The sequence below is a fragment of the Myodes glareolus genome, chromosome 11, assembly GCF_982192425.1.
Source record: "Myodes glareolus chromosome 11, mMyoGla1.1, whole genome shotgun sequence".
Taxonomy (NCBI): Eukaryota; Metazoa; Chordata; class Mammalia; order Rodentia; family Cricetidae; genus Myodes; species Myodes glareolus.
In genome coordinates this window covers 11,964,904-11,976,651 of record NC_142036.1, presented here as the reverse complement: position 1 = coordinate 11,976,651, position 11,748 = coordinate 11,964,904, and the positions used below count along the sequence as shown (strand labels likewise).

The following is an 11,748-nucleotide window of genomic DNA, read 5'->3' as shown; positions in this document are numbered from 1 at the left end:
ACAGGATCCAACATTCTGCTGTTTACAAGAAACACACCTCAACCACAGAGATAGACATCTACTCAGAGTAAAGGGTTGGGAAAAGGTTTTCCTAGCAAACGGATCTAAGAAACAAGCTGGTGCGGCCATTCTAATATCTAACAAAATTGACTTCAAACTAACATCAGTCAGAAGAGATGGTGATGGACATTCCATACTCATAACAGGAACAATTAATCAGGAGAAAGTCTCAATCCTGAATATCTACGCCCCTAATATAAAAGCACCCACTTATGTAAAAGAAAAGCTTTTAGAACACAAGGCAGTCATCAAACCACACACACTAATAGTAGGAGACTTCAACACACCTCTCTCACCAATGGACAGATCAATCAAACAGAAACTCAACAGAGAAATAAGAGAATTGCTAGAGGTAATGAATCAAATGGACTTAACAGATATCTATAGAACATTCTACTCAAAAAGGAAAGAATATACCTTTTTCTCTGCAGCTCATGGAACCTTCTCGAAAATTGACCACATACTTGGTAACAAAGCAAAACTTACACAGATACAAATGAATATTTGTAATCACCTGTGTCTTGTCGGATCACCACGGAATAAAGTTAGAACTTAATAACAATTCGAATTCCAGAAAGCCTACAAATGTGTGGAAGTTGAACAGTCAACTACTGAATCATCCTTGGGTCAAGGAAGAAATAAAGAAAGAAATTAAAGTCTTCCTTGAATTTAATGAAAATAAAGAAACAACATACTGAAACCTTTGGGACACAAAGAAAGCAGTTCTAAGAGGAAAGTTCATAGCACTAAGTGCCCAATTAAAGAAAACAGAGAAAGCACACATTAGAGACTTAACAGCACACCTAAAAGCTCTGGAAAAAAAAGAAGCAGACTCTCCCAGGAGGAGTAGAAGACTGGAAATAATCAACCTGAGGGCTGAAATCAACAAAATAGAAACACAGAAAACAATCCAAAAAATCAACAAAACAAAAAGTTGTTTCTTGGAGAAAATCAACAAGATTGACAAACCCCTAGCCAAACTAATCAAACGGCAGAGAGAGAACACTCAAATTAATAAGATCAGAAATGAAAAGGGGGACATAACAACAGACACAGGGGAAATTCAGAGAATCATTAGATCTTACTACGAGAGTTTATATGCCACAAAGTTGAAAAATGTACAAGAAATGGATTGGTTTTTAGATAAATATCATTTGCCAAAGTTAAATCAAGAGCAAGTGAACAATCTAAATAGACCTGTTAGTCGCGAAGAATTAGAAGCTGTTATCAAAAAACTCCCCACCAAAAAAAGCCCAGGTCCAGATGGTTTCAATGCAGAATTCTACCAGAACTTCAAGGAAGAGCTAATACCTATACTCCTTAATGTATTTCACAATATAGAAACAGAAGAATCATTGCCAAACTCTTTTTATGAAGCTACAATTACCCTGATACCAAAACCACACAAAGACACAACCATGAAAGAGAATTACAGACCAATTTCACTCATGAACATTGACGCCAAAATACTCAATAAAATACTGGCAAATCGAATCCAAGAATACATTAGAAAAATTATCCGTTATGATCAAGTTGGCTTCATCCCAGAGATGCAGGGCTGGTTCAACATACGCAAATCTATCAATGTAATCCATCATATAAACAAATTGAAAGAAAAAAACCATATGATCATTCCATTGGATGCTGAAAAAGCATTTGACAAAATTCAACACCCCTTTATGATAAAGGTGCTGGAGAGATTGGGTATACGAGGAACATACCTAAATATAATAAAAGCAATATATAGTAAGCCGACAGCTAATCAAATTGAATGGAGAGAAACTCAAAGCCATTCCACTAAAATCAGGAGCACGACAAGGCTGTCCACTCTCTCCATACCTCTTCAATATAGTGCTTGAAGTACTAGCAATAGCAATAAGGCAACATTAGGGGAACAAGGGGATTCAAATGGGAAAGGATGAAGTTAAACTTTCGTTATTTGCAGACGATATGATACTGTACATAAGCGACCACAAAAACTCTACCAAAGAACTCCTATAGCTGATAAACACCTTTAGTAATGTGGCAGGATACAAGATCAACTCCAAAAAATCGATTGCCCTCCTATACACAAAGGATAAAGAAGCAGAGAGGGAAATCAGAGAAACACCACCTTTCATGATAGCCACAAATAGCATAAAATATCTTGGGGTAACTCTAACCAAGGAAGTGAAAGACCTATTTGACAAGAACTTTATGTCCTTGAAGAAAGAAATTGAGGAGGATACCAGAAAATGGAAAGATCTTGGATTGGGAGAATCAACATAGTAAAAATGGCAATTCTACCAAAAGCAATCTATAGATTCAACACAATTCCCATCAAAATCCCATCAAACTTCTTCACAGACCTTGAGAGAACAATAATCAAGTTTATATGGCAAAACGAAAAACCCAGGATAGCCAAAACAATCTTATACAATAAAGGAACTTCTGGAGGCATTACCATCCCTGACTTCAAACTCTATTACAGAGCAACAGTATTGATAACAGCTTGGTATTGGCATAACAACAGAGAAGTCGACCTATGGAATCGAATAGAAGACCCGGGTATTAACCGACAAACATATGAACACCTGATGTTTGACAAGGGAGCTAAAGGCATACAACGGAAGAAGGAAAGCACCTTTAACAAATGGTGCTGGCATAACTGGATGTCAACCTGTAGAAGAATGAAAATAGATCCACATCTATCACCATGCACAAAACTCAAGTCCAAATGGATTAAAGACCTCAACATTATTCTGACCACTTTGAAACTGATAGAGGAGAAAGTGGGAAGTAGTCTACAAGACATAGGCACAGGAGACCACTTCCTAAGCAGAACCCCAGGAGTGCAGACAATAAGAGAATCAATGAATAAATGGGACCTCCTGAAACTGAGAAGCTTCTGTAAAGCAAAGGACACTGTCAGTAAGACTAAAAGGCTACCTTCCGACTGGGAGAAAATCTTCACAAATCCCTCATCAGACAAAGGTCTGATCTCCAAAATATACAAAGAACTCAAGAAACTAGACACTAAAACTCTAAATAACCCAATTAAAAAATGGGGTACTGAACTGAACAGAGAATTCACAACAGATGAACTCCGAATGGCCAAAAGGCACTTAAGGTCATGCTCAAACTCCTTGGCGATCAGGGAAATGCAAATCAAAACCACTTTGAGATACCATCTTACACCTGTCAGAATAGCTAAAGTCAAAAACACCAATGATAGCCTATGCTGGAGAGGATGTGGGGTGAGGGGAACACTCATCCATTGTTGGTGGGAATGCAAACTTGTGCAGCCACTGTGGAAATCAGTGTGGCTTTTTCTCAGGAAACTGGGAGTCAACCTCCCTCAGGACCCAGCAATTCCACTCTTGGGAATATACCCTAGAGATTCCCTAACATACTACAAAAGCACTTGTTCTACTATGTTCATAGCAGCACTATTTGTAATAGCCAGAACCTGGAAACAGCCTAGTTGCCCCTCAATAGAAGAATGGTTAAAGAAGGTGTGGAACATATACACATTAAAGTTTTACTCAGCGGTAAAAAATAATGACATCTTGAATTTTGCCTGCAAATGGATGGAAATAGAAAATGCTTTACTGAGTAGGTAAGCCAGACCCAAAAAGAGGAACACGGTATGTATTCAGTCATAAGTGGATTCTAACCATAATTAAAGGTCTTTGAGCCTATTATTCATGATCCTAGAGAAGCTAAATAAGAAGATAAACCTGATGAAGATTATTTAGCTACCCGCCAGGAGGTAGGAAATAGACAAGAGTCCCAGGTAACCTCGGGTGCGTTGGGGGGTGGGAGGGTTGTTGGAAGGGGAGAGGGTTAGAGAGAAGGGAGTAGGGGAGGAATGGGGAAAGCTCGGTGGCCTGGGAGGCGGAGAGTGAGGAAGGATGAATATGGGATCAGGGAAGAATATATTTCAAATAAGGGAGTCATTTTAGGGTTTACAGGAGACTTGATTATATATGGGATCCCAGGTCCAAGGAGAGATCCCCAGATTGTTCTCTGGACAGAGGAGAGGGTGCCTGAACCGGCCGTGGCTCATAACCATACTGATGTATATTTTGCTTATCACCATAGATCCTTCATCTGGCGAAGGATGACGATACAGATGAAGACCCACATTGGAGCACCGACTGAGCCCCCCAAGGTCCAAATGAGGAGCAAAAGGAGGAAGAACATGAAAAAGAAAATCAGGACTGCGAGGGATGCTATCACCACTGATACAAGGGAACGGATCTAATGAGAGTTTACCAAAGCCAGTTGGACTGGGACTGAATGAGGACGTGATCTAACCAGATTCTCGGAATTTGGCCGGATTCTCTGAATGTGGCTGGTCCGAAGTCTTTCTGAAAAGCCATTGACTATGATACTGGGACTTGTTTCCTCTGCATATACTGGATTTTTGGGATCCAGTCTCTTTGGATACTCACCTGCCTGGACCTGGAGGGAGGGGGAGGAGCTTGAACTTCCCACAAGGCAGGAAACCCTGACTGCCCTAAGGGACGAAGAGGGAGGAGGAGAGGGAATGGGAGGGTGTTGGGAAGAGGGGCGGAAATGGAAACTTTAATAATTTAATAAAATTTACTCTCCAAAAAAAAAAAAAGAGTGACACGTCCGACGCAAGGACTGTTTCCTATGTAAGCGATGGGTTCCTTCATATCTCGGTCTCCGCCATGTTGGCTGATGCTCGCTCTCCCAAGGGGCATTAAAGCTATTTCTGCAGGAGAATCCTGTGTCCTGTGTGGTTCTTGCGGGCGAGACGGTAGCGTGGGACATCTGGTGCCGAAACCCGGGAAGAAGAACTTTGCACCGCCGGAGACCAGGAGGATTTCAGAACTGCAGGCATGCATGCTCAGAGAGGTACGCTCTAAAGTACAGAGAGCATATCAGAAACTGAGCAGCAGTGGGAGGTTGTACACGCACCCAGATAAGTTAAAAATGACCCTTCGGTAAAGAATGGGGGAGACAGAAAATAAAATAAGTTAAAAAGGAACCCCAGTGATTCTAAGAATAAATGGGGGAGAAGGCTGATTTACAAGGTCAAAAGCTTTATGTTATGTTATGTGTGTTGTCTGGTGTGTACTGGACAGGAGAAAGATATTTAAATTTAGAAACTGCTAAGGATATGATGTTTTGGAAAAGAGGTTCTGTTTTCATCTCCACAGAAAAGGAGAGCCTAAGGGTGTACTTGGGATTTATGTGGTTTGAATCACCGAGACCTCCTGAAATGTTGTAGTGTTTACCCCTAAAATGCAGTGTCCCAATATAGCAGGAAGCAGCCAGAGAGATTAACGGCGCCCAAATTCCCTAAAAGATTAAATGAGGTCCTTTCAGTGATTGCAGAGCAGCAAGCCTGCTTCTCTGAATTCCGCTTTGCTCCGTACACCGGTTTGGGCTCGGAGTGGGTGCAGCTGAGCTTTGCTCGGTGGCTATGGTCGGGGGCACATTGTGCTGGCTCAGTTGGTGCCTGGCCTGGAGGGTGTCACAGCAGTACCGAGAATGAGAGCGGTGCCACAAGCAGCCAGGCATGCAGAAGGCTTGCAATGTACCTAAAACTGTGAGGGTCTCTGAGGCTAAAATGGCTCTGGTTCCATTTGGCTAAGCTAAACTATGCTGACTTCAGGCAGGACTGGTCGTAGTTATCATAATAAAAGCGCAATTAAGGTTTAGACACATTAAACAGGCAGTACCGTATTACATCTACATAGTGCGACTTAAGTTTTTAAGAACTGCTTAGCATTTTAAGAACTCAAGTCCTCCTGAAAGATTGCTGTATATACTCTTGGCTTGTCTGGTGTTTCGGGATCCGCAGGGAGGTGGATGCGAAGGGCCCTTGGATTTTGGGGTGATTGGGTCATTGGCTGGATCTGTGAGAGTTTACAGCCGCTTTTGCTGTGACACAGGTGTTGAGAGTTTGCTAGTAGGGAAGCGGCCCTGTTCGCTGCCTCTCCCATCGGCCCCTTGAGCCGCAGCAGCTCTGGTGCGGACCTTGAGATATTGCCGGCCTGTGCCACCTAGGTCTGGGTGTCAGCTCCCGCCACACTCCCCCACCAACACAGCTGCGGAGGACTGGGCTGGCCCCGCGGGGAGGTCGGGGGCGCCTGGGGGTGGAGCCGCCACTTCCTGGCCTGGGACACGCGGAGCCGCACAGCGAGCAGGCCCAGGACCACGCACAGCCCTTGGATGGCGGGCGGGCTCTGGAGCCCGAGGCCACCATAACCGGCAAGAAATACGGGAGCCAATAAATCTTAAATCTAATATCAACAAACAGGGCCTGGGTTTTTCCTAGGCGCCACTGGGGCAGCACGGCCTATATCATAAAAAACAAAGACCCTCAATCAGTTATCTACCACAGTGGCTACAGCCCTGGGTCAGCAGGCTACCATAGATACATCTATTAGAGGTGGAATAATGGTTCTTGATTAAAGAATTGACCTAATGCAAGAACAGGTGGATATCTTATGGCAGCTTGCCCAATTGGGCTGTGAATGAAAAACTCCAGCCTTATGTGTGACCATTGTACCATATGAGAACTTTATAAAAGTGGCTAACTTGTCCCGAGAATTGTCTTTGTATCTTGCAGGAGAATTTTGATGATTTGCTGTCCTCCTTGAGACGGTCCATCGTGACAATCAACTCCACGCGAGCGGACATAAGCTTGGCCGAAGGATTCCAGTCCTGGGTCGTGTCCTTCATCCCCTACTTCAAAGAATGGGTGGGGGTGGAAATGTTTTGAAAAGGTCCTACGCTATGGAATAGTGTTTCTCCTCTGGATGGTCTGCTGACTCAAATCCCAAAGCCATAGGGACAAAGTGGTTATCTGCACAGCGCTGGCTGCCCTGGAACAGGGAGCCTCTGCTTATGTGTGGTTATCTATGTTAAAGCAGTAAGGTTTAAGCCAACCAGCTCCTGCACCCCTAGGACTGTGGTCCATGGCACAGGGTGGAGTGCTTGGCTTAGCTAGCCCTGAAGGTTGTCGAGCTGAAAAAAGCATCGCACAGAGAATGGTCCTTTCTGAGAGATAAGTTGCCCTGCATAAGGGTTTCCTGCCGTATATTTCCCTTTCCCAGAAAAATGGCAGAGGGCAGGCCGAATAGGTTCCAGGTGTCATGAGCCTAGGGGCAGATTCCGTGTAAGCCCATTTTAATGTGTCTATTTTGGGAAGTGCGACCTCTATCTTTACCTTCTGAGGGAGTTGCCTTTCTGCAAAGAAGTAAAATTAGGGGGAGATGTAGAAGGCCACAGCCACATTCTCCATCACGAGATGGCGCTGACATCCGGCTTCACCGCCAGGTGAACGCACACGTGTTGGTAATTTTCCACTACTGTCCCCGCCTACTCCCGAGGCATTCACCTGGGATTATGGACAACTGACATATCCAAGAGTGACACGTCTGAAGCAAGGACTGTTTCCTAAATAAGGAATGGGTTCCTTCATATCTGGGTCTCCGCCATGTTGGCTGATGCTCGCTCTCCCAAGGGGCATTAAAGCTATTTCTGCGGGAGAATCCTGTGTCCCGCGTGGTTCTTGCGGGCGAGACGGTAGCGTGGGACATATGATTATATCTCTCTCTTTCTCTGTCCTCAGGTTGTAGCACATACAAACCAAGATTTTATATTTATTGCATTGGCATGGATGAGAAAGCCATCAGTTCACAACACCTCATGAAAAGAATTATCATCCAGTCAGGTTGAGGGGTATGTGGTCTGAGGTAATAAGAAGGCAGAGTGATGACAAGACATGGAAGGAGGGCATGCTTGAACAGTGGGAACTGTTTGTCTTCTGGAGAGGATAACCATAGAGGACAATGGACTGCAGGACTTTCTCCCATGCCTTGGTAATGTAAATCACCAGGGAAGTGAAATGAGGAACTGTAACCAACCTGCCCTATCAGATCCTGGAGAACATCCACCATTTCTGATGTATTGGTACCCCATATTTTATGTCCCTCATTTTGTCATGCGTAATCTGTTTACTGTGAGTAGCAGTGGTAGAGATAGAACATAACAAAGATGAAACAGTCATCCTTGAAAATACTATTGAGAAACCAATACTATGAGTGTTGTGTTCTTATTCATGATGTTCAGGAGCTAGTAGAATATGTCTCAGACATGATTACTATGTCTAATCTTGGGTTTGTCTGATATTCTCGTAGTTGTTACAAAAATCAGGGAAGGAGTATTGCAGAAATAAAGATACATGTCTGATTCTACATTTGGGAACTTGTTGTCTCTTGACTTATACAGGAATTTTTGACTTTGGTTACTGCAAAGATAGTTTGTATCTGTATTCTGTATTTTACTGCTCCCTGAGTTTCTCTTTTCTGTGAATCTGTCTACAAGGAAGTCACAAAGAATAAGTCATTGCAAAGGGAATGAGTTCATGTTAAAGTCATACATTATTTATAATTATCCTGTATTTGAAAGGTGAATCCATATTCTTAAGTGTTTCATCAGTCATATTTTTCCTATGTGTCGAACAAATGGTGATCATTTTATGGGTCATATTATCATAACAATACCAGTCTGTCCATTTGTGTTGTGGTTAGAATTTCATCAACATAAAACAAAATAGAGTCATCAGGAAACACAGAACCTCAGCTGGAAAATATGTCTCCACATTTTTGTCTGCATGCAAGATTTTGGGAGCCATTTTCTTGCTCAATGACTGATGTGGGAGGACCTCATACTGATTTTGAAGATACCATCCATGAGAAGGTGTTCCTGGTTTGTTTAAGAAAGCAGGGCTGAACAACCATAAAGAGCAAGCTAATAAAGAGAGTTCCTGGATTCTAATTCAGTTCCACCTTCACATTCCTACATTGATTTAAAGTCCTGATTTTCCTCATGGTGGGTTTTGAGAGTTAAGATGACATGTTGGTTTTGTTCATAATGTTGATCACCTTAATAGATCACAAGGTAGGACAACTGAAAATCCTTCTCATGAAAGTAGGGAAGTAAGGGACATTAAAAATGTACAACTGCAACCTCAGCAACACACAGAGTCCCGCTTCCAGATAAAACCACACATTCCAACATACACAGAGACACACAGAGATCAAATGAGATCCCCACTTCCAGTTACAGTCCCATACCCACCCTACACACCCACAGGAAGAAACACTAACATTCACAGATAGAGGGGATGAGTTTCTTCTTCTCTTGACAGGGTCATCTGGGTGGCCTGGACTTTCTATATAAACCAAGCTATGAGAGATTTTCTTGCTCGGTCTCCCTAGTCAATGGATTAACTATCTTTCACCATATCCAAACATCAAATGCAGTGTTCTTGATAATTAATGAATTTATTTTCATGAAAAACTATCAACACAATACATTCTGATAATTATTTCCTTTCCCTACTCTTTTTCAGATCCTGCCCATCTCCACAATTCCAGAATTACATAAAAAGTCAGAGTCTTAAGCATTATTTATGAAGACATAAAAGGTTTGGACTCAAGACATTCATTTTCATATAGACTGTTAGTGTTTTAAAAATCCATTATAGGCAATATATTTTCTCTTTTAAAAATTATTATACCATACACATATTTCCTTTTACATATAACAATTCTTTTATCAGTGTGTAGTGAAAATGTCCAGGGTTCAAGAGCTGTCTCAGTGGTAAGGTGTCTGCCTCCCAGTATTAGTAACTTAGCTTGATTTACAACACTTAGCTTAGAAGCTAGGTGCGATGGTTTATCCTATATTCCCAGCACTGGGGAGGTTGTGAATGGAGGTACTCTAAGACTTGTCATCCAAGATTCTATCTGAGCATGTGTGCTCCAGGTTTACTGTGAGATCTGTCTCAAAAATAAGATAGAAATCAAATGATAAACATTCTCAAACGCAACTCTAGCATCCAGACACCTTTGCAAACCACGTATTATGCACCCACACAGTCTAGTCAAATGCTATTACAACCATCCAAACATTGTCCTTATCCTGCACTGGATTCATGGTTTGTAGTTATTTACAACTGTGTCATGGATGCTGCAGACCTTGGACGAACTGCTTGCTACAGAACACAGGAGATGAATTCTTGTAGACTTGTTTCACTTCTCATTCTGGGACTTTCTTTCCTTGAGAGTAAAACATTTAAGTCTAAAACTGTGAGAAATAATATTTGTCTAAGTGCTTAATTCTTATTTTTAAGTGAACTTGACTCATAAACTTAAGACCTTTCACATAATCAGAAAGTACTCTACCACAGAGTTACAAACCTAGTTCAATCTTTTAAATCATCACTTTTATCCTAAGGAAATAATTTTGGATGACTGCATTTATACACTACTAGAATAAACACCAGGAAACACAAATTCTTCTTCCTGATGGCCAACACTTATAACTGATTCTGTAAAGGATCTACTGAGCATGAATCTCAAGAATGTTGGGGTATTGAGAATAAATCAAACCCAACAAAGAAAACAGAGGAATGAGGGCAAGGAAAAGTAGAGGGAAACTTCTACCGCAACTGGTGACTCTTATTCTAAGTCTGGACTTCATGGCATTTTCAAGATTACTGTGTAATTGAACCACAGCACGTACAAGAATCTCACTATTCATGTTCAACTCACACACCTAAATTAAAAGGTAAAAAGTAGAGCAGACTGCACATATGAGTAACAGTGTCTGCTACACATTGAAAAGAGGAAGACAGAGGCTGTTGAACATCATATGTCAGCACACACACACACACACACACACACACACACACACACACACACGGAGAATAGTTAGGGATAAAATGTGAAAGAGAGAAAGAGGGAGAGTGAGAGAGTTTGTGTGTGTGTGACATTGAGAGACATGTAGACAGAGTTAAAGGAAAACAAGGAGAAACACTGGAATAAATAAACACACACAAATCAACAGGAAAAAGAAAAAAAAATATTGGAATAAACATTTGGACATTCAAATATTACTACACTCTATACCTGTAGAGAAAATCCCTAAATGTGGTATAGAGAGGCAGTGCATAGACAGAGAAGTCCTGTCTTCCATGTTTCTCTGAGCAGGCTCTTCTGTACCCAGACCTCTAAGTGCTCTCAGCGCCCCCTGCTGGTCCCGTGTTCCCCACAGACGTGTTTTTGTCTGAACTCACAGTAGCATTCACTCACTGTGTCTCTTGCACAGTAATACATGGCTGTGTCCTCAGACTTCAGACTGCTCATTTCCAGGTACAGAGTGTTCTTGGCATTGTCTCTGGAGATTGTGAACCGGCCCTTCACAGCATTCACATAGTTGGTACTGCTACCACTAGAACTAATGACTGCAACCCACTCCAGTCCTTTCCCTGGAGCCTGCCGGACCCAGTGCATGTAATAATTACTGAAGGTGAATCCAGAGGCTGCACAGGAGAGTTTCAGGGACTTTCCAGGCTGCACTAAGCCTCCCCCAGACTCCAGCAACTGCACCTCACACTGGACACCTGTAAACACAAAGAATTCTGGTTAGAAAACCGACACAAAAGACAGTTTTTTTTCTCTTTCTCATGTTCACACAACACACAGTGTCACATCTTTATGAATTACCTTTCAAAATTAAGACAGAGAAAACCAATATGAGCCCTAAGTCCATGGTGAGTACCCTGTGTTCAGTGCTGAACCCTGACTGGGAGGATCTGGGAATCCAGGTCTGCTCTCCTCTGCCAGAGCTTCAGGGTCATGGCATGCTTAGTTTTTA

The 11,748-nt window shown here is 42.2% G+C and overlaps 1 gene segment (V, D, J or C); it reads right to left on the bottom strand.

The window, feature by feature from the left end:
• Positions 1-11,111: 11,111 nt before the first annotated feature.
• On the bottom strand, positions 11,112-11,748 carry LOC148120398 (immunoglobulin heavy variable 3-74-like). The segment is given in 2 exon segments: positions 11,112-11,494; positions 11,598-11,748. Coding segments are annotated over 2 exon segments (429 nt in total).